This window comes from Gymnoscopelus braueri (genome assembly GCF_963280865.1).
Source record: "Gymnoscopelus braueri genome assembly, chromosome: 8".
Lineage (NCBI taxonomy): Eukaryota > Metazoa > Chordata > Actinopteri > Myctophiformes > Myctophidae > Gymnoscopelus > Gymnoscopelus braueri.
Genome location: NC_137609.1, coordinates 6,612,841 through 6,636,756, shown reverse-complemented (window position 1 = coordinate 6,636,756; position 23,916 = coordinate 6,612,841). Strand labels below are relative to the sequence as shown.

The window sequence follows — 23,916 nt, the reverse complement described above, 5'->3', positions numbered from 1 at the left end:
TGGAAAGTACTTTTCATTTAGTATACTTTTACTTTTACTCCACTACATCTCAGTCAGAGTCAAATATTGTATATACTTTTACTCTTACTTTCATTTTACTCCACTAAAATAATTTGAAAACTTTAGTTACTAGTTACATTGTAGATTTGGATAATGATTACAAAACATACATTAACCACTTCAGCCCTATTTAAACTTAAACCCAAAGTCGCTCATAATAAGCGGACATGGCAACACTACCTATTGCCTGGGGTCGATGCTGGTTGTATTCAGTATTATTCAGTGTATTCAGTCTGCGTATTATAAGCGACTTTGGGCTTGTAAAGTATCTTGTAAATATTGGCGGTTTGGGGCTTGTTTCTAAAATGTGGCTGCTTATTTGGGCTTCCTAATAATGTTGTTTGTTTAAATCAGTGGTTCAAACATTTTCATATCAAGGTGGACCCCCAAATGAATATGTATTTGGCTGTGCCAAATAATAATTTGCATTATTCAAAGTCTGGGTTATTTTGTCTGATAAACAAACCCGTTTCTGATAAACAAAACCAAAAAACGCTGGACAGCGCCCGTGGTTCGATCCCCCGTCCCCACATGGAGGCAGGAGATAGAGTTAATTCAACTTAGAAAGTTAGATTTGAACGAAGTAACCACTGAGCTAAGCCAGCGCACTGTACACCTATGGAAATACACTCTTTATACTAGAGTCCATACGCCCCATCGCCTGGAGGGACGGTCGCTGCTGTTATTTATCAAAGAGCACTCAGTGGTGGAAAAAAGTACTCACATGTTTTTTTTATAAAGTAAAAGTATCAATACCCTATTGTACAAATAGGCCTAGTCTTGTTACAAGTACAAGTTGGGTATTCATAATTGACTTGAGTGAAAGTGCACCAAAAGTATTGGCATCTAAATGTACTTAAAGTAGGCTACCAAAAGTAAAGGTGCTCATTATGCAGAAGGTCCCATAGCACAAATGTGTAAAATGTATACAAAATACTTTCAAATGTTTAAAAAAAAACATTAAAACAATATCTAATATCTTTCTTCCCCGGACCCCACTTTGAGAACCAATGGTGGAAAGTGGAAAGTAACTAAGTACTTTTATTTTACTGGAGTAAATTACATTGTTTATACTTTTACTTTTACTCCACTAAAATTATTTTAAAACTTTACTAAGTTACTTTGTTGATGTTCTTAATGGGGCTAGCATGCTTCCTAATAATGTTGTTTGTTTAAATCAGTGCATGTCACCTCACAGCTAGAAGGTCCTGGGTTCGATTCCTGCCGGGGACGCTGCACGCTGGGGGTGTGTCTTCTCCTCCGCGTCACCAGCGCCCATACCCTAGGTGGGGTTGGCGAAAGGGCCCACATGTAGTAATCCTGGTCACTATACTGCCTCGCCCTGGTCAGCCGGGGTGCCTGATGGAGGGAAAGGGAACTGGTTTGTGTTCCTTCCACACGCTACGTCCATTGTCAGGTGACAAGAAGGTCAGTTGGCTCTCATGCATTGAAGGAGGCATGAGCTCGGCCCTGCATGGCCTCCCTAGGCTGGTGGGGGGAGTGTAGTGCCCAGGATCACTTAGCAAATTGGCACCGGGTGAAAAAAAGGGTTACAAAATCGAGGGAAAAAAATAATGATAAAAAAAAAAAAAAGAATCAGTGCATGGTTAAAACATTTTCACATCAAGGACGCCCCAAATTAATATGTATTGGGCTGTGCCAAATAATAATTTGCATTATTCAAAGTCTGGAAAACACATTGTGGGTAATTTTGTCCAGTTTCTGAAAAACAGAACAAAAACACGCTGGACAGCGCCCGTGGTTCGATCCCCCACATGGAGACAGGAGATAGAGATTCAGTTATAACTTGGACAGTTATTAGAACGAAGTAACCACTGAGCTATGCCAGCGCACTGCCTTCACATGGAAATACACTCTTTATACTAGACTCACTAGAGTCTATACGTCCCATTGCCTGGAGTCAATGCTGTCATTATCAAAGAGCAGTCAGTGGTGGACAGTGGTTGTACATACTTTTAGTTTTTCTTATTTTTCATTTCTAGAATGATTATATGATGTTCTGCATATATCTGTGTGTATGTTCTGTGTATATCTGTCTGTCATTTAATGTCACCATGAATTGAGTTCATGGGGACCCCAATTGAAACAAGCCATATGTGCTTTCTTGGGCTTTTTAATCCTATTTAGCTGACCTTGTATTTGTACTGTACTTTCTTGTACTTTTTTTCTGCAAACTTCTAAATAATGGGACATTCTACATAATGGGTTACTTTTGGTACTATAAGTATATTTTGTTGCCAATATTTTTTTACTTTTACTCAAGTAAAATTCGAATTCTGGACTTTTTCTAGAGTAATTCTACATTACAGTATTGCTACTTTTATTTAAGTAAAAATTGAGTACTTTTTCCACCACTGTGAGAACCACTCTGCCTTATTATGGTTAAGTCTTACATCCCATTGCCTGGAGGGACGCTCGCAGCGTTCACTGCCATTAGGGCATTAGGCCAACGTCGAACCAACCAACCGCTCGAATACTCCCTGAGCTGCAGCCAATAGGGCGCGTCCTTGTTGAGATGTGAAAAATGGCGGCTCTCTGCAGTGAGTTTGGGGATTTGAAACAAATCAAGAAGGATTTAATTTCAGTGACTTCTCTATGCAAAGAGAGAGGTCTGGTGCACAGCGTCAAATGGTAAGAACCACAACAACATGAATATGTAAACATTACATGACCATAAAGTCTCTGTAATGTTAACACACACAGGACTGTCTGCTAGCTATAACGTTACCTGAACACCTGGAATCTGGATTATAAACTGAATTATATTCTGAATACTGTCCATTAGAAGCAGTTTGGAGTGTTAGCATGTCAAATCTTAAAGGTGGTTGTTTATCATTGACAATAGGAGCAATACTTTCAAGCTCTAGCCCTAAAAACCTACAGATTGTTTACAGTCGAAGAAGTCACTAACTTTAGATGAGAGATGATGATGATGGAGATATAAAGAGACCTATTCATCCTGAGAGGGGAAGTCTGTGTCAATGCCACAATTGTTAACTTGCGCAGCGCACTCTTTGTGAAATGTATTAGTCGATATTTTTCAATAAAGAAGTGTTTTAATCCCGTCTGTGGCCGATTCTTTAAATTTCCCAATGGGCGGTAGTTACGGGGCGCATCCGGTGAAAACCGGAATTACGCTTAATATAAACAAGAAGTAAACGAGGTGGGGGAAATGGCGTTCGGCCACAGACGGGATTAAAACACTTATTTATTGAAAAATATCAACTAATACATTGCACAATACTCCGGACGGCTAGTTAACATTTGGGGCAAGCGGGTAAGCACCTTTATATTTTGCATGTGTACATGTTCGGAGAAATACGGGCTTAAGTCCAGGCGCACTGGGGGGGTTTTGCTAAGACTCTCGTAGATATAAAAAAAACTCATCTACGATAGTCTTGATCTAAGGCTATATTAGTCCTAACATATACAAATAGTACATAAAATAGTCAAGAGCAACATGCAACAACTCAACAGTTCTTCTGAGACATAATAGTGCCTGGTCCAAGATGCACACAGACTGAGCTGTACAATTGCTATGATCAGGGTTATGTTTTTTTATTTTTTATGGCAGGGGCGTTTCTCAGGACCCCTTAGCTGAGCGAGAGATGAAGCAAGGACCCCCCCCCCCCCCCACTACATATTGTATACAATTGTGTTGAAGATTAAAGTTTTTCATAGATTTCATAGATGGCTTCATAGACTTATTTGACAGCACTGTCATCACTGTTGTGTTAGTTTACACATGATCTATGTTGAAGTCATGTTAATGTGTATTTTCATACATTTAACCACTTAAACCCTCAATATCGTACTTCGTAAACTTGACCTTTCACTCTGTACTTGGTCTGCTCCTTTTTTCCCCCCTCTACACCAAACCTCTTTGCCAAAAATAGCAGATCTACAAGCTCACAACGCCTCGAACTCTGAAGTTCTCCTGAGAATAGGGATTCAAGTAGGGATTCAAGGGTTCAAGTGGTTAATGTAAAAAAGATTAAATAATCCTATCACACAAATATTTGGCAGCCCCTCCTGTAGTAACTCTGAGGACCCCCTAGAGGTCACGGACCCCCTGTTGAAGACCCCTGGTTTAGTGTGCACATGGGGCCCTATATTGTGCATCCAACTTAACCCCTTATGCCTAAAAGTTTTTTAAGGCAGGTGGAATTTATCAGTGCATGAGTGAGGTGACATGGATTATAATGACAGTTAATTTAATAATGTTAAACTAGATGATCATTGTTTTCTTTTGTCTTTGTTTTTAAAGAAACTAAATGCTGTTGTTTAGACCACATTTAATTTCTCTGATTACTCTGTCCATTGTCCAACGTAAAATATTGTGCTTTCAGTTCAGTGATTTAACTGAACGTTCTTTTGCTCAAAATGTAGCGTCATCATCATCACGATTATCAATTGTTCCTACTTCCTGTTTAGGGCTTCAGAATTGGCGTTTGCGTTGGAACCTCTTTCCAAGGATGACTTGCCCCCGCCACCCCCCTTCACTGAGGTTTGTATAAGACCACACACAATAAATGTCCTTTTCACATAATAAATAATATAATATAATATATAATATATAAATATATATATATAAATGTGAAAGGGATATTTATTGTGTGCTGGCTTTTTTCTCAGTTTCATGATTTGTTATCTGGAGACTTTTGTTTAACCCATTCAATCCGAGAACGCATCTGTGTCATTTTAGATTTTAGTCATATTTTATGCTTTGGCTATTCAAAAATAGCAGATCTACAAGCTCATAGCGCGTCTCTTCGTGCCGTGCTACGAGCTTGTAAATCTGCTATTTTTAGAAAAATATCCCTTCACACTGTTTCACAAATGGTATAATGGGACTTGGCCATGGTCGTGTCGTGAGATTTCATTTAGCTTTAATCCATGTATGGCTGATCTGTTTCTGCCCTTTACCTTTCTGTTTCCTCCTCTCTCTCTCTCTCTCTCTGTTCCTGTGTGTCCATCAACAGGACGATGCTCTGGACCTGGACGCTCTGGGTTTGGCCAAGTCCTACTTTGACCTGAAAGAGTACGACCGCGCTGCCTACTTCCTGCGAGGCTGTCGCAGTCAGAAAGCTTACTTCCTCTACATGTATTCTCGCTATCTGGTGAGACAGCTGGATCCTTGAATTATATGCTTGCCTTTTTTAAATGTATTTTATGTTATCTACTGCAAAATCCGGAGTGTTTCTTAAACTCTGAAAGTATACAAAAATTAGAGACGGCAGGTTAAACTTTTCTTTTAACACTCAAATAAAATAACACAGAATTTCACTGTGTAACTTAGGAAGGAATAACTATTAACTACACTTTCAGAAAACCTTTTTTTAATGTTTTATTTAGCTGTCAGCTGTTGTATTTGCTTCATATCTCTATGTAATCCTTATCTTGTGTATCTCCGCATCTTCTTTTGTCTTCAGTCTGGAGAGAAGAAGAAGGATGATGAGACGGTAGACAGTCTAGGTGAGGAACATCTCTCTGTGTCAGTAATGGTCTGTAGTAGAGTCCCATCTGGTCCCATAATCATCAGTAATGCCTAATACAATAACTAAGTGGGTAAGGGCAAATAATACAACAGACATATAAGTTGGGAAAATTATATCACTTTACTGCAACAACACTTATGCCACAGCACAATAGTATGATGTCCCCATCATCGCCGTTGGGTGCAAAACTTGTATGTCTAAAAGAAACCGCTTTCATTTACGGTGAAGCGTAAAAAGTTTAACCTTGGCGATGCAAGGTTTCTGCCTGACAGTACTTTATACTATATTTAATGACTTTATACTTTAAGAACGCGTCTCGTTTTGATCTTGTTGATCTGCTGTTTCCACCTATTTTTAAAAATGTATGAACATTTTCAACATGGAAATGGTTAAATGGATAATGCCAAAAAATATTGTGATTATCTCATATTATAATTGCGATTAGATGATTTATGTGATAATTGTGAAAGGCCTAAAACAATAGATGATCATAATACGTCCAAGCTCCCCCCCCCCCAGGGAACCAAACACATTACACCCACTATATGTCCTGAAGAAGTAATCAAGATGTTTGTTAACTCATTGAGTTCAAACATTGTCTATAGCTGCCCTTGCCAGCGATTCCGAGTGTTTTTACTTTAACCTTTGAAAAATCATCGAATATTTTTCTTCACAAAGATCCACCCGCCGATCGCTTTAAAAGACGTAGGGGGGTCCCGTAGAATAGGAGAAAAAAGAATTGTGCCGCCGCCATAGTCCAATATTCCATAATTGTGGGCAGTTGAATGTGGGTTGTTTTCGCCAAAAAGCTACAGAAAGCAGAGAAAAAATTACTTTAACATTAGATCGGACAGGGCGGGGTTTGTTGTGATCACATTATTTCCTGGTCTACTGTTGTCCAGAAGTTATAGGGATCACTCGTAGGTTGGCGAACAGTGCCCTCTTGCGTAAACCATTGAAAACACACACAAAAAATTCATTCATTCATTCATTCATTCATCAATGGCAGGCTGAGACCTCGGGCCAATTGATGAGTGCACTCGTCAATGGCAGTCAATGAGTTAAAAACAAACCTGGTCCTCTTCCTCTCTCCTCTGGGTCCTCCCCCCCCCAGGTCCTCTGGAGAAAGGTCAGGTCCGCAACGAATCGCTGCGTGAACTTCGGGTGGAACTGAGCAAGAAGCACAGTGCTGGAGAGCTGGATGGCTTCACCCTCTACCTGTAAGAATCCTTTTTACGTTCCCACAGCATGTCACATCCATTTCAGTGTTTATTCCAATTCTGAGCGTGCACATCTACAGTATTTAGAACCAGAATCAGCTTTATTGTCACATCACAGGTTTACAGAAGTTATTGATTCAAGTCTCCAGTCCATGGGCTGACTAATCGATAGAATTCTTTTTAATGAACTATCCCTTTAAGCCATATTTTGTACTTTGTCATAGTGTTGTGCAAAAATAGCAGATCTACAAGCTCACAATTTGTCGCATTGCGATGCGTTGTGGAGCTTGTAGATCCGCTATTTTTTGCCGAAAAGGTTGTGCAACAAATGTATAAACGAGCCTTTAGCTGCCTGAGGGATTTGTGGCTACAAGCACCAATGTAAGGACGATTCTCTCTAGTTCTCAACCACGTTGCCAAGTGGCCTGACAGAACCACTGGCAGTAAGCTGCTAAAAAGCTACTTCCCCTGGACAATCAGGCTCTACACACACAGCACACACACTACTGGAACATGCACAAGCACACTACTGGAACATGCACACGCAACTTCTTGCACCTCAGTGTGTGCCAGGACCAGTAGTGGAAGAAGTACTTGGATATTTTTAGTGTAGAGTAAAAGTACAAAAGTATTGGCATCAAAATATATACTTAAAGTACCAAAAGTAAAAGTACTAAAATGTTTGAAAATAGCAGATCTACAAGCTCACAACGCGTCGCATCGTGACGCGTTGTGAGCTTGTAGATCTGCTATTTTCAAATAGTCTGGGTATAAAATAGGGCTGAAGTGGTTAATGTATGTTTTATAATTTAATAATGTATATCTGCAAAGTAACTAGTAACTAAAGTTTTCAAATGATTGTAGTAGAGTAAAAGTATTGAAAATTGGAATTACTCCAGTAAAGTAAAAATACCAAAAAAAATTACTTAAGTACAATACTTGAGTAAATGTACTTTATATTTTATGTTACTTTACACCACTGGCCAGGACCAATGTACAAACGCTGACGTCTTTGACAGTCTTGACATATCGTACGATTGCTGCTATTCTAATTTTATTATTCTTTTTCTTTCTTCCTTTGTCTTTTTACATTTTTTTTACTGTTGATTATTGCTGCACAAATGTGTGAGGAACCAAAATCAATCTTTAAAAAAATATATTTTTATGTAACTGTTCAGGGACACAGAATGCTAATGTCAAGGCTATGAATGTTCCTGCTCGTAAATGTGTAGTTTCTTTCCTTTTTTGAGAAGTGGTTTTCAAATGAAAGGGCCTTGAGAGAGAAAGTGTTGTTGTGGGTAATAGGTGTTCAGACAGAGTAATAGTAGTAATAGTCTTTAGTGGTTGACTTGAATGTAGTGTATGAGTGTGCTTAGAAACCTAAGCATTCTACCAAGGTCAAATATTGTCTCAGGAGTGGTGAGAGACTGCCTGTCTCTGACCTGTGTGTATGTGTGTGTGTGTGTGTGTGTGTGTGTGTGTGTGTGTGTGTGTGTGTGTGTGTACTACACACAGGTATGGGGTGGTGCTACGGAAGCTGGATTTGCTTAAGGAGGCGGTGGAGGTGTTTGTTGAGGCAGCGCATGCCTTGCCTCTGCACTGGGGAGCCTGGCTGGAGCTCTGCAACCTGGTCACCAACATAGAAACGGTAAATAAATACACTTGTGTGTACCACATACAGATAGGTGTGTGTGTGTGTGTGTATGTATACTACCCTTTAAAACACTCCGTTGTGGAAATAAAGCCCCACAGGCCTCTCACAATTATTACATAATCGCCTAATCACAGTTATTTGAGAGAATCGTCAATCATTTCCATGTTAAAAATGTTCATATATTTTCAAACATTCAATAAAATAGTGATAATTGTAGATCAGCTATTTCCAAGGATAAAATAATTACATATGTATGTTTTTTTGTCATATCTGCCCTGTGCACTTTTGTTTACGAAGCTTAATAGCCAAAAAATATATATTTTTCATAATGTTCCAACGTTCAACGACAGAAACACAATTAAATGGTTAATCGCAATTATTTGAGTGACAATTAATCGCCACGCTAAATTTCATAATTGTGACGGCCCTAGCCCCACGTCTTTGAGGAGACTGCCTTCATTCTAAAGTAAATCGCCGAAACTGTGCAAGCTGTTTTTTTATAGGTACCAGTCTAATAAGAGGTCATACCCTGCCACCGTACGAGATGTGTGCACTTTCTTAGTTCTGTTGGGGAGGAAGAGGCAATTATGTTCCCTGTCAGTGCTGTCATGACATGGTGCCACCATTCTGTGATGGGCCTTTTTTAAATAAAGGCTCTGTCATTAAACGCAGTGAATTCTACAAGGAATGAACCCCCCCTGTCTACTAGGGCAGTCGTTCTCAAACATTTTTGTACCAAGGGCCCCCCAAATTGATTTGTATTTGGCCGCAGACCCCCCATCTGAAAATGTTTTTTTGCTTGTATACTAGACTTGTACATTAGGGAGTACATAGCAATGTAATGCGGAGCAGAAAAATAATTGCACCCGTATTAGGCATACCCTAAAACAGGGGTCTACTACAGGGGGGCCGCCAAATCGTTATGTAATAGGAATTTATTTTTTTACTTTAACCACTTGAACCCTACCATCTCTATTCTGAGGGGCCAAAAATAGCAGAACTACAAATGTAGATCGGCTATTTTCGGCAAAGAGGTTTGGTGTAGGGGGGGGAAAAGAGAAGACCAAGAACATGTTTTCTAAGTATTGAGGAGTTACACATTAACATGAATCCAGCACAACGGTACACAATGATAGTGCTGTCAAACAAGTCTATGACACCATCTATGAATTATGAAAAAAATGTAATCGGCAACACAATTTTACACAATACGTAGTGGGGGTCTCTGCTTCATCTCTCTCTCTCAGCTAAGGGGTCCTTGGCCTGAAAAACGTTAAAGACCCTTGCCCTAAAATTTATGTAGTTACTGTGGTCACTGGTCAACCTTTTGATAGCGCTCATGGCAGTAAATCCAGTTAAAGAAATTAATAAAATCAGAAAAGATTAATGCAGGGCTCTCACGGTCATGAAAAATTCCGGGGAAAAAAATAATAATTAGAAAAACAGTTTTCCAGGCCTGGAAAAGGTTTGGAATTAATCAAATGTTTTGGAAAATGTTTGAATATCGTCTCTGTCGAATGGAAACCTCATATGTCCAAAACTGTTACTTTTCGGGATTCAAAGTCAAATAGCAAAAGGAGCAGATCCAGAAGCTCAAAACGCATCGCTGCGTTTCGCACTGTGTTTCGAGCTTGTAGATCTGCTACTTTTGATACTTTTGTGTGACGCTGTAGTATAATGAAGTAGGGTGTCAATTTAAAAAAATAGTTCAAATAATGGACATAAGAGGTTTCTGCCCGACAGCAACGAAATACATTGTTTTTGTCCAACATTTGGTGAAAGATTGAGCATGGTAAAATGCAGTGATACGTTGTTAGCTTGTAGATCTGTTCTTTTTGTCACATGACACCTTTGCACCTTCGGGTCTGTCTTGGTGAATTGATAGCACACTGGTTCAAGAGTCTCATTATTGCCTCGTATGATGGCTATAGGCCTGGAAATGGGGTAAAAAAATATGTTATGGAAATGTTATGGAAAAGTTTTGAAAAAATCATTGTTAAAAATGTGTGGGAACCCTGTTAATGAATCATTCTGCCCCATCCTGATTCCTTACTGTTTTCCTCCTTCCCTCAGCTGAAGTCGCTGTCTCTGCCAGACTGCTGGATCAGAGACTTCTTCATGGCTCACATGTACACAGAGCTGCAGATGATCAAAGAAGCCCTGCAGAAGTACCAGAGTCTCATCGAGGCCGGTTTCTCCAAGAGCACTTATATCATCTCTCAGATAGCAGTGGCCTACCACAACATCAGAGGTGTGTGTCGTATTAGGGGGTGATCCGATTGATTCAGATTGGCCATATAACCCTGGCCACTTTTTTTGCAGCAAATCACTCGATCGGTGACCTGTCAAATTACCCGATCGCAAAATCTGATCTTTTATTGATGTCTTCTTTGATATTAACCCATTCAATCCGGGGACGCATCCGTGTCATTTTAGATTTCTTTGGCTATTCAAAAATAGCAGATCTACAAGCTCATAGCGCGGCACCGAGTGCCGCGCTATGAGTTTGTAGATCTGCTATTTTATTTTTAATCTTGAGAATTTGTGCAAATCTTTAAATATAGTATATACTTTTAAAGCAAACTTTTGTAAAATATGTTGTTCCAGGGACCCCCAGAAGCAAAGATTTGAGTCACAAATGTTCGTTTTAAAAATATATATTCAAAGATTTTCACGATTTTTCAAAAATAGCAGATCTACAAGTTCATAGCGTGGCACTCGGTGCTGCGCTATGAGCTTGCATATCTGCTATTTTTGAATAGTTGGTCGATCTTGAAGAAAATAATTGGTATATGTCCCAAACATGCTGATCGGAGCACCCTTTTGTCAAAGTAAAGGAGTTAGGAGCTGCATAGTAATCGTTTAATGGCATCGGTTTGGCTTCCACTGGTATTTATCACAAAAGAACAGAACACTTATTGGATTTGGTAAGATCTAAGATCTCACTTCAGGCAATAGAAGCTATTAATGATAATGGTGATAATAATGGTGATTCTTTTATCATTTTTTATTGTATTTCTGTCCTCTTGCCCACTGCCCAATCCCCCCCGGATCAATAATGATGCTCTTGTCTCATTTTTGTTTCATGTTCCTTTTTTAATTCTAGATATCGATCAAGCTCTGGCTCTGTTCAATGAGCTGCGGGAGCAGGATCCATATCGCATCGAGAACATGGACACATTCTCCAACCTGCTCTACGTCAAAGTCAGTCACTCAATGATCCATCATCCTCTCTATCGGTTACTTTTTTTAGATTAATCGAATAATCGAGAAGCGCTTTAATCCTTTAATACCGGGAACGCATCTGTATCATTTTAGATTTCTTTGGCTATTCAAAAAATAGCAGATATACAAGCTCATAGCACGGCACCGAGTGCCGCGCTATGAGCTTGTAGATCTGCTATTTTTGAAAAATCTTGAAATGTGACATGGAAAAGTTGGAGCACCACTGATATAGCAACATAGTTTTTTTTTAAACTGTTTGTAGAATATATATTCAAAGATTTGCACACATTTTTAAGATTTTTTTTAAAATTGCAGATCTACAAACTCCATATTTTTTTTATTTATTTTTTTGTAAATGAATGCCGTACTTGATCATACTACACCGTACAGCGTCACACAAACGTAGCAGATCCACGGCGCGAAGTGACGCATTTTGAGCTTGTGGATCTGCTACTTTTGCTATATTTGAATCCTAAAAAGTCGATATTGGTCATCCGTTTAAGCCCTATTTTATGCTCCGTCGTGCATAAATAGTGAAAACAGCCTATGTACAAGCTCACAACATCGTCATGGGCTATTTTCAAAAGTTTTGAAAATAGTTTAATTGACATTACATTATTGATGATCTATTAGTTCTTATTATAGATTAAATCGATTAGTTTGATTCACCGCTGCAGCCCAAAACAGCACTAATAACAATGGATGATGTTATAGATCAGTGGTTTTCAACCCTTTTCATATCAATGTCCATTATTTATTGGGCATTTGAGTTGATGAGATTTAGCCTCTCAGACCCAAGACTTAGAATATTTTGTTATCGTTGTGATAAGATTTTATCCACAATTCCATCCATGCTGTATTGATGTTGGTACCATAGGAGAGGGATAACAGGCAAATGTTGATCAAAATAACAATTCTTTAATTAAGTAATGCAGATGTTTTAATTTAACACATGAGTGGTTTCATTTTACGCTCTCAAGAGTTTAAGTTCTACCTAATAAGGGTCCATTTGGTTACCAACTCTCCATGATTTAGCTGGGGACCACCTGGAAAACCCCCTCAAGGACCACTGGTGGTCCCCGGACCACTGGTTGAGAACCACTGTCATAGATGATTAGCACGATGTTACCTACTTGCTGCAAAAATCCACAACCAAGAAGAGCATGGAGAGCGATTAGGACCACTGTGCAGATTGCATACTCTACCATACAGATTGATCAAAATAATGTTTTATTCACCAAAATGTTGATTATGGTTATGGACTGCAGCTTTAAGCCCTGTTTTATACTTTAAATATAGCACACTTGTCACTTCACATCCATAGATGAAGAAAGCCTCTATTTCAGTGGTTCTCAACCAGTGGTCCTTGAGGGGGTTCCAGGTGGTCCCCAGCTAAATGACGGAGAGTTGGTAACCAAATGGACCCTTATAGATCTTTAACTCTTGAGAGTGTAAAATGAAACCAAATGGATCCTTACGGCTCCATTTGGTTTCATTTTACGCTCTCAAGAGTTAAATTATTGTTAAACATCTGAATTACTTAATTAAAGAATTGTTATTTTAATCAACCTTTTGCCTGTTATCTCTCCTATTATCTCTCCTATAACTGTACCAACATCATTACAGTATGGATGGTATTGTTGAAAAAATCGTATCCGACGATAACAAAATATTCTACGTCTTGGGTCTGAGAGTCTAAATCTCATCAAACGGTGGATCCGTGGCTCAAATGCCCAATAAATAATGGACTTTGATATGAAAAGGGTTGAAACCCACTGTTCTATTTGTATAATACCTGACTGTGTCTTCTGTGCTTCCACAGAGCATGAGGCCAGAGCTCAGCTATCTGGCTCACAACCTGGTGGAAATAGACAAGTACAGAGTGGAGACTTGCTGTGTCATAGGTAAGACATTCAATGTGCAGTTAGTGCATCCCGTTTGGCTGAGCGGCTATAGTATATACCACCACAACTGGCTGGGTTTGGTGGAGGGAAGCCAGGCCGGGAAAGTGATCTTGGTCGCTGCGCTAGGGATGCCTACGGGCTGGGACAGCGTGTGTCAGCGGAAGGTGTTAAAGGAATAAGGCAGGATGAATCACCAGTGTTAGGAGAGTAGACTTAGGCAGATATACTGTAAATAAAGGCAGATAAACATGACTTAGGCAAAATTAGTTTTTTTTACTTTCTGCCAAGTCATCTGGGTGACTTAGGCAGAAAGAAAACCTTAAAAATATGAGTTAGTCAATTATGCTATGAGGCTAACGACATGCAGGTGGTTGGAGTGACCGAGGAAGATGCAGAAAACAGAAGCAGATGGAAACAGATGATCCGCTGTAGCTCATGCCAGCGACGAAAATAGCCGAATTAGATTTATGCTCTAGGCTCCATTCTAGCTGTGGAAGGGGTCTGCAGAATGGAGCACAGGGGCTTCTATGAAAAAAGTCAACCGCATCAGGTATGTTGGTGAATGATTATAGGCAGACGCAATATATATATATATTTGGGTCCGGATCTCTCCTTTAAACGGTAGGAGTAGGATAGACACTTTTGTTATTGCGGTTATTGCTGTTATATGGCTGCTGCAATGTGGAGGAGCCAAAACCAAAGAATGTAGCTCTTGTGTACTCGTATATGAGACGTAGCAAAGAAATCTTGAACCTTGAATAGTAGTAGGGTACAACAGCAGTGAGGAATATTTTTTGAGGAATATTTTTTGAAAAATATTTGTCAGCAGATAGTAAGCATAGACCTTATTACCTGTCTGTTGAATCAAATGACTAGAGTCTACTGTTTTTTAAAACTTATATTTTTACTGAAGTCTTTTTTCTAAAAAACTGCAAGAAAATGTTCTAAAAATATTTTGTAAAATGTAAAAGATGAAGTGTTGTCTTTTGATAAAATGTTTATTAAGTCTTGGTACCGCCCTTGATCACCAGGTGGGGCTGGTAACCAAAATCATTCATTTCTGTATAAAAAGAGGTCATTTCCTGCTTTCTTGTTTATACTTGAAAAAGACCGGAAGGGTCGAAACGTTGTATCATCAGCTGTTTTGTTTGAATAAAACCTGGAGCACAAAAGTGAGTTGCGAGCCATATCTTTGTCTCATTATCACTGTTTTTACAGTTAAAGCTCAGCACCAAAGAACGGAGGATGTGCGTTATTTGTTTTTCTGTACAACAGCAGTGGCAACACAGAAATGTTTGGGGAGGGTTAATTGGCATAACGATTAAATTGGCTACTCTAAAATGTAGTAAAAATAAAATAAATGCAATGGATCAACGGCAGAATGATTTGATCATTAGATAAGCATAGTAAACTTCACAATGTCCTGATATGTTGTGTGTGTCTGACTCTGTGTATTTGTCCATAGGTAACTACTACAGCTTGCGGTCGCAGCATGAGAAGGCAGCGCTGTACTTCCAGAGAGCCCTCAAACTGAACCCTCGCTGCCTGGGAGCATGGACCCTCATGGGACATGAATACATGGAGATGAAGAACACGTCTGCAGCCATCCAGGCCTACAGGTTAGATAAGGTCTAACTGTTGGACTCATAAAAACAAGGTTCATTTATAGGTCAAATGTCTCTCTGTCATTACACCTGGTAACATGCCAGGTACAGTTCATGGGTTAAAGCAGTGGTTCTTAAACCTTTTCATATCAAGAACCCCCAAATTAATATGTATTTGGTTGCCGACCCCCATTTGAAGAATATTTTGTGCCAGGGACCCCATACAAGATGTGTGTTGTTAAAAGGTTTCAAAAAGTAGTCAAACTGTTTCATATTTTGTCTGTTTCAAATGTTTTGAAACAGACAAGCTAGTAACTCAGCTATTTTCAAATAGCCTATGTACATAGGGTTTAAGTGGTTACATTTATTTGTATGCTGTATTAACTCATTTAGCTGGGGGACCCCCATGAACCCCCTCAGTGATGCATGGAGGTCCCTGGACACTGGCTTTAAAGGAATTCTCAACTTTATCTTTTGTGTCTTTATGGGTTGGAATGATCTTACCTCTGCATGTACTGTAGTTCTTGGTGAATACATTCCACAAAGAGAACAGCCTCCTCCACAAGGAGTTTAGCTAACGATGTATATTTATTTGTCCCTCCTCTCTCCCACTAGACATGCCATTGAAGTAAACAAGCGAGACTACCGTGCCTGGTACGGACTTGGTCAGACGTACGAGATCCTCAAAATGCCTTTCTACTGTCTATACTACTACCGGAAAGCCCACCAGCTCAGGTATGTCTTTATATTTACACTGACATTACAGTTGTTTATCAGCACGCTGAGGAAGACCCAGAGAATAGAATCAATACTCTACCCGTGTTTAGGCTATTGTGTCTCCCCCAGGTGAATATTGTTAATGGAAAAATGAAAGAAAGATGTCTTGGGTGCTATGCTAAACCACATGGTTCTCAAAGTGGGGTCCAGGGACCCCCAAGGATTCCAAGGGGGTGTTCCCATTGGTGCTAAAGTATTGATATTTAGCAACCAAATGGACCCTTACAGGTCTGTAACTCTGACAGTGTACAAATGGAACCAAATGGACCCTTACAGGTCTGTAACTCTGACAGTGTACAAATAAAACCAAATGGACCTTACAGGTCTGTAACTCTGACGGTGTACAAATGGAACCAAATGGACCCTTACAGGTCTGTAACTCTTAACAGTGTGCAAATGGACCTTACAGGTTTGTAACTCTGACAGGGTACAAATGGAACCAAATGGACCCCTCTGACAGTGTACAAATGGAACCAAAATGGGGGTCCTTGAAATTAAACAGTTTGACAACCACAGTGCTATACCTTGTGGTTCTTCTTACTGTACGTGTTGGTTGTGACCCTCTGCCATGTGTCTCTACAGACCCAATGACTCTCGTATGCTGGTTGCTCTGGGTGAGAGCTACGAGAAACTGAGCCAACCACCGGAAGCCAAGAAGGTTAGCAGCAGCATTTTACCATCTTCATGATCCAATCATTTAGAGAGGAAGTCACAAAACTAGGGTTACACTGCCACCTGCTGGTTGAAACTTTCAACTGGGTTGCACTGCTGGCCTCCTCTTGCCAGTGGCCATGCCATTATCGTGATGTAATAGTTCCTGTTTTTCACGGTTTCACAACTTCTAAAACCTGGCGTCCAAATATTGGGCATGTCATAATAATGGGTGAAGATTTTCAAAAGAAAATGTAAAAATACAAGAATAGGCGAATCTGCAAGCTCACAACATGTCACAACTTGTTGTGAGCTTGTACATTGGCTATTTTCATGTGAAACAGTCGTACGATTAAGTATAAAAAAGAGCTTTAAAAAATTACTTATTTTCTATCAATTACACACCCCATGAAGCTCATAGCAATGATCGCTATCAGAATATAGTGCTTAAACCTTTGAACTTTTTTTTTTGTTTTACCAAAATAATATCACTTACCTACCTTACCTTTTAAATTAAAAATGTGGGTTTCATACCAAAACACCTTTATCTTACATGTGTATACTAACAGTAATGGTTATAGTAGTATTATAGTTTTAGTCTCTGTACTTCTATACCTCGGGTAACTCTGGTATATTTCTCACAGTAGAGTTATAGACCGGTTGTTGTTGATGTATGATCCACTACTAGCCAATGAGGTGTGTATATATTATGTCTATGGTTTTACCTGTGTGTTTGTTTGGTCTGAGATACCTATGTATGCCGTCTTATTTTGGTCTTAGTGTTACTGGAGGGCCTACTCTGTGGGAGACGTGGAGAAGATGGCTCTGCTCAAACTGGCAAAGTAAGTTCCAAGCAGAGTCTCTGTAAATAACTTCACTGGTTATATTCATTTCTCAGATCAAAGCTTCAGATTGGTCTTGTGTGTTTGGTAACCTCTCCAGTGCTGTTTTACAGACTCCACGAGCAGCGGGAGGAGGCGGACGATGCCGCCCAGTGTTACATCATATACATCAAGGACATCTTCTCTTGTGGGGTAAAGAAAGAAATAAGTCTGTCCTTTAGTTTACATGTGGAGTCAAATTCCACACGAAAATCCAGATTTATACTTGGTGTTATACTTGGTGTCGCACACCTGAAATAGAGGATCAACAAGCTCATGACGCGTCGTGCTGCGACACGTTGTGAACTTGTAGATCAACCTTTCAACGTTTTTTCATATCAAGGTCCATTATTTATTCGGCAATTGAGCCACGCATCCACCGTTTGATGAGATTTAGACTCTCAGACTCGGACCCAAAACTTAGAATATTTTGATATAGTGGGATAGAATTTTGTCCACAATTCCATGCTGTATTGATGTTGGTACCAATAGGAGAGATTTACAGGCAAACGTTGATCAGAATAACAATCCTTCTACATTCTCTATTTGTGTAGACTTAAGTGATGCAGATGTTCAACAATAATTTAACTCTTGAGAGCGTAGCTAAGATCTTTAACTCTCAAGAGTTAAAGATCTATAAGGGTCCATTTGGTTACCAACTCTCCATCATTTAGCTGGGGACCACCTGGAACCTCCCCAGGGACCACTGGTTGAGAACCACTGTTGTAGATCGTGCTATTTTAGGCGCAAGGTTACGTGCAGCGGCCCTCTCCATTGTGCAGTTGAACCAGGTTTGAATAATGTTGTTGTTGTGGTCATGGTCTCTCCAGGAGCAGTTGGAGCATGCAGAGGTGAGCACCGCCCTGCGTTACCTGGGTCAGTACTACTTTAAGAACAAGATGTACGACGAGGCCTCCTTCTGCGCCCAGCGCTGCTGCGACTACAACGATGTGAGTGCAACGCTCCGTACAGATGTCACCTGCAGCATCTATTTTACTCTTCGATCTGTTATATACTTAAATACTGGTGCTGTTAAATTGTGTTTTTTGGTTGCTATCCTCTCTGATGAGAGGATAGTGAGAGCAGCAGAGAAGATCACAGGTGTCCCTCTCCCCCCATATCTGACATATACTCAGACCGATGTGTCAGGAAGGCCATGAGCTGACTGCTCTCACCCTTCCCACCATCTCTTTAAACTTCTGCCATCTGGTAGGAGGTTCAAGGGCCTAGGGCAGGGTTCCCCAATAGGCGGCCCACGGGCCATTTGCGGCCCACGAGAGGCAACTGTCCGGCCCGCGACGACTCCGGTCATAATTGTCTCCGCCAGGCCAAAAGGCATGGCGAGAGAGTATGTTTTACCCCCTGTCCGTGTGTCCGTCCGTCCATCCTTGATCGCAGCAAAACTGTGCACACACACTCCCTGAATGCCAATTCCGAACTTCTGCCCCAAATTTTTCACATGGGCCTTTTATAGCGCCACCAGGAGGCCAATTTGTGCAAAACATATTTTTTGACAGTACTCCTACAGATTTTGTCCAAAAATCCCGCAAATCGGTACACAGTATCTCTATAGTCATTAAACGAAACTTGTCTTTCTCATTTCTCATATTCCATCCTGATTGGCTAAAAATGTCTTCCAAAGTTTGCAGGAGTACTCCGTTTTGAACAAAATGCCTCAAATCATGAACACAGCATGCAATTTCTGTGAAATTTTGCTCGCATATTTCCACTATGCCGAGGAAGAAATGGCACTTGAACATTTTCAAATCAGCCTCATGGTGGCGCTATAACAGGCCGATTCATGTTTGTACCTATAACTGCACCGATCTATGTCAAACTTTGTATGCACACTCCCTAGAGGTCAAGGAAAAACCTTTGCCCTGCATTTTTCACATTTGCCTTTTATAGCGCCACCAGGAGGCTGACTTACGTAAAACATTTTTTTTTATATTACTCCTTCCGATTTTATCCAAATTTCACGCAAATCGGTACACATGATCTCCATAGTCATGTGATCAAGACGGATGTGTTTGATTTTTCATATTCCATTCTCGTTGGCTAAGATTGACATCTAAAGTTTGCAGTAGTGGCTTGTTTTGAACAAAATTCCGCAAATCATGAACGCACCGTCCGATTGCGGTCAAACTTTGCACGCACCTTCACACTATGTTGAGGAACAAATGCCACCCTTTTAACACATTGCGTGCCAATCGCGTAGATCTACGCGAACCTAAATAATTGCGCAGCGTGCCAGTCGCGTAGATCTACGCGAAGTGGTCTTTTTTTTCCCTCGCAGGTTCACATTTCATTGTAGGCCTCCCTCGCAGTGACACATTTCATTGTAGCACACCCGGATATGGAAATATCCGTATCCGGAGATTTTCGTTCCCACCCGCCGTCGCTCTAAATCTTCCCCTAATCCGCCATTATCTCGGTTGTTGTTTTTCTCCTCGCTGATCGCTGTTTAACATAAACCGCCACAACTGCAAAATGGAATGTCGCCGATTGAAACGGTCTTCTCTGGGCCACTCACACAGCTACCCTGTGTGTCTACAAACAGTTTAATGCGCAATCTTAAGGTATTTAGCGAGGTCTGTGGCGACGTGAAAAAAAACAACAATAAATCGCTGGCACTGGTGAGTACATTATGATATTAAACTCTGGCGTGGAATGTGTTAACATTGGCTTGTTATAGTGCCACCAACAGGTCTAATTTAGCAAAAACATTTTTTTTGCACAAAATGCCTCAAGCCATGTCCGATTGCCGTGCAAGGCCTAATAAGAAATGGCCAATGTGAATGGCAATTCAGCGCAATTCAGCGCCACCAGGAGGCCACAATAACCTACCTGACCTGGCGGAGACCTGTGCTCCGAGGAGCACTTTTTCTAGTTTTTTATTTTTATTTTATTATCTGTATCTGTATTACTGTTCAAGCAGACTGTAACAAACACATCTGTAAGTAAATTGTTGATTCTGGACTTATTTAGATTTTCAGTATGTACAACTGGCTGCTGTTAATCTGTATTACTTTTCAAGCAGACTGTAACAACCAAATATTTTAAGTAAATGGTTGGTTCTCAACTAATTTTGTTTCCAGAGTGTATTTTTTCCTTGTTTGACCCTCAACACAGGATTTAAGAATCCCAGGCCTAAAACAACAGTGTCAAATTAGCTAGATTAGAGAAAAAAAACGAATACAAAACTCAATTTTCAGTTTCTTCCCCCAAACCATCAGAACCCTGAACGCTCGCCATATACTGTACTGCCCCCAAAACCAACATCTTGAGAGATGAATAGCACTTTTGAATAGCACTTTCTTTAAAAAATATATTTTTTTACCAATGATTTAATGTGCCTGTTGTTTTTAAATGTGACAAGCACCATGAGTTGCTTGATGAGTTTTGATGTCTCTCTTTGTGTTTTTTTTGTGCAGGCTCGTGAGGAGGGCAAGGCTCTGCTCAGGCAGATCTCTCAGGTCAGAGATCAGGTGGAGACGCCGTCGGCTGAGCTGTTTGCGCCGCTGTCCAACAACACACCTGTGAGGAGGCTGTCTCCTCTCAACCTCTCCGCTTTCACACCCTGACAACAACAACAACACACCAGTGAGGAGGCTGTCTGCTCTCAACCTCTCCTCTTTCACACCCTGACAACAACAACACACCAGTCTCAACCTCTCCTCTTTCACACCCTGACAACACACCAGTTTGATTGATTGATGTACTTTATTTAGTAAGACATGAGAACATCAGTACATGGAAGTACAAATTCACAATACAAGGTCTACTAAACTGGGAGACTCATTAAGCACTGAGCTTGTTTAAGATGAGATCCCCAGTGAGGAGGCTGTCTGTTCTCAACCTCCTCTTTCACACCCTGAAGCCCCGTTTTGTTTTGTTTTTTACTCTGTTGTATGCCAGTGTTTGTGTGAAGAAAATATCAGATCTACAAGTTCACAATGTGCTGCAGACACGGCGCGTTGTGAGCTTGTTGATCGGATATTTTTGGAGAATAAATTAAGACGCACACTGCTGCCCCGGGCCGCATGGGAGCGCCCGTTGTGGTTACTGGAAACAAGCTTTGCGGCTCCTCTGGAAAACAAAATAAAAATAAAATTGCCATGCAATTTGTACCATTTTCCTTTTGTCTATTTGCAGCAGATTTACGATTGGCAATTGCATGTCAAGAGACAGATCCTGGCAGTGGTTTTCACCTTGGCAATGTGTCCAGTAAGACCTTTGGATACCATTACTGGCCTTTTCTCATACATATTGTTTAATAATATTGTCAGTCCTTGTAAGGATTTGTGGGTTTTTTGCAGAGAATGAGGATCTTCACATCACTAAAGGAACTGGACTGCCTTAATGAAAATAAGGCAGTCTAAGAAACTCCTGTCAACTGTTTGAGTGTTATCTAGTTGCATGAACATGTATTGAATTTGAAGTATTGCACATTTTTGTAATATTGTACATTTGTAAAGTTTTGCTTTGAATTGAGTGGAACTCGGTAAGGACATTGAAACTCCATGAGTGTCAACCCCATTCAATTTAAAGATGTGAATAAAGTTTTTGTAAAGAAATCGAGTGCCCTAATTTGTTGTGGTTGGACTGCTTCTGTAGCTTCCATTCTGATAATCAGGATACCAGGATACTGACACATAGTATCAGAAATAATCAAATATTAGGCTTGTCCTAATGCAAGATAGTTTACTTTCGTGATAACTTACTTACTGCATAACCCATAAATGGTCAGACATTTTCACGAGACTTCATTCACTAGTTGATGTCCAGCCCTGTACAAAATCACATACTAACATACTAGTATGTTAGTATGTGATTTCGGAATATGCCAAATTACTTTTTTGTATGTTCGAAATCTAAGTAGCTACTTATTAGTATGTGAGATGCATACTACATTCTGGCTATTTTGTAGGCCTTGTCCGAAATCACATACTAACATACTATTAAATATGACAAGCACCATGAGTTGCGGAGAACGGTATTTTGCTCCCTTGTGTGCCTAGTTTGTATCGTGGAAGTGATTCCGAATGTCACATTTTGATGTCTCTCTTTGTGTTGCAGATGCAGATTCAGTTTGACAGATGCAGAGTCAAACTGAATTTGCACTTTTTATAACTACATTTTTTGGCTTTAAAGAGAGCCCACATTGTTTCTTTATAGGAACAACAATTTCTTGTTTTCATACAATATTTATATTGTTTCTCTGTTATTACTAGCGGTGGTGAAAAAGGTAGTCACATTGTGTACTTAAGTAAATAGTAGCACACAATGTAGAAATACTTTGTTACAAGTAAAAGTACCAGTAGTAGTATTACCAAATAATTGCAATGGCGTATGTCTTGCTCAGGATCATACTGCAGCAATCGGGTCTTGAACCTGTAGCCTTCGGCTTACTATGCAGCCACTCTATCCATTCACCTACAGCTGTTTCTATGATAGTTGTGGATATAAAACATTTTGAGGTCAAGGCCCCCATGTGAAACGATGTAGTGTCAGGGCCCCCCATGAGAAAGATTTATATTTAATACTTAAAAATAATATATATATTATTTTTCCAAATGTGTCGATACTTTCACACAATGTCAGGGATAGGAATCAAACCTATAACATTCTGGTTCACAGGCCGGCAAGGCACATTTTTTAAGTTTTAAATACAAATCTTTCTTATGGGGGGCCCCCCATAAGATTTGTATTTTTTTAATAGTGCACTGGCACTAAAACTACTACTTGAAGTAGGGCAACCTCAGCTCAATGGGTAGAGTGACTGCCTGGTAAGCAGGAGGTTTGAGGTTCAAGTCCTGCCTCCAACAGTGTGTCAGACTGTCCCTTATGACAGGTCAAATGGCATCAACACAGAGACGAGGGGGAGAAAATAAATCATAGAACATTTACCCTAATTTGATCTGCAAAGATAATTAGTGATAGAAATTCCAAAATTCACTGGGTTGGTCATAGTGACATCATTATTTCTCAACCACAGGAACCAAGCTTTTGTTTGTCTCAGACCAAGGACCACAATGGAAATAAGTCACATGACTTTATTAGTTTATATCCTTGCAGTTTCCCTGAAAAGCATGTAACATGTTTTTTTTCTTTTAAACCATTAAGATCTGAGGCTGATTCTACAAATGCTTTCTAAATCCTATAACCTATATCCTATATGTTATTAAAAGGTGTAGCAGCAGCAGCATTCTAGCCAGCATCATATTTCTCAACATTCATGGGGTTAGAGCTCAGGTAATCATCTCACCTCAGTAGAAACGTAAGGTAAAAACAATCTTAAATAAATTGTTTTCATTATGAATCGTCACTTGTGTCTATTAAATAAAAAGAAAAACCTATAACAATGCAATGTCTTGTCATCTTGTCAGCCTCAAAATCAAATCCTGATGCAACCTTGACA

General features: G+C 40.0%; 1 protein-coding gene across 1 annotated transcript; it reads left to right on the top strand.

Moving 5' to 3' along the window:
* Positions 1 to 2,583: 2,583 nt before the first annotated feature.
* cdc23 (CDC23 (cell division cycle 23, yeast, homolog)) lies at positions 2,584 to 21,361 on the top strand. Its single transcript, XM_080435202.1, has 16 exons — positions 2,584 to 2,712; positions 4,516 to 4,588; positions 5,064 to 5,201; positions 5,514 to 5,556; positions 6,694 to 6,799; positions 8,315 to 8,447; positions 10,527 to 10,704; positions 11,560 to 11,657; positions 13,501 to 13,582; positions 15,048 to 15,201; positions 15,802 to 15,921; positions 16,546 to 16,621; positions 17,395 to 17,456; positions 17,570 to 17,648; positions 18,326 to 18,445; positions 20,930 to 21,361. Exons 1-16 carry the CDS (start codon positions 2,606 to 2,608, stop codon positions 21,077 to 21,079), a joined length of 1,719 nt encoding a protein of 572 aa, XP_080291328.1. The 5' UTR covers positions 2,584 to 2,605; the 3' UTR covers positions 21,080 to 21,361.
* Positions 21,362 to 23,916: the final 2,555 nt, after the last annotated feature.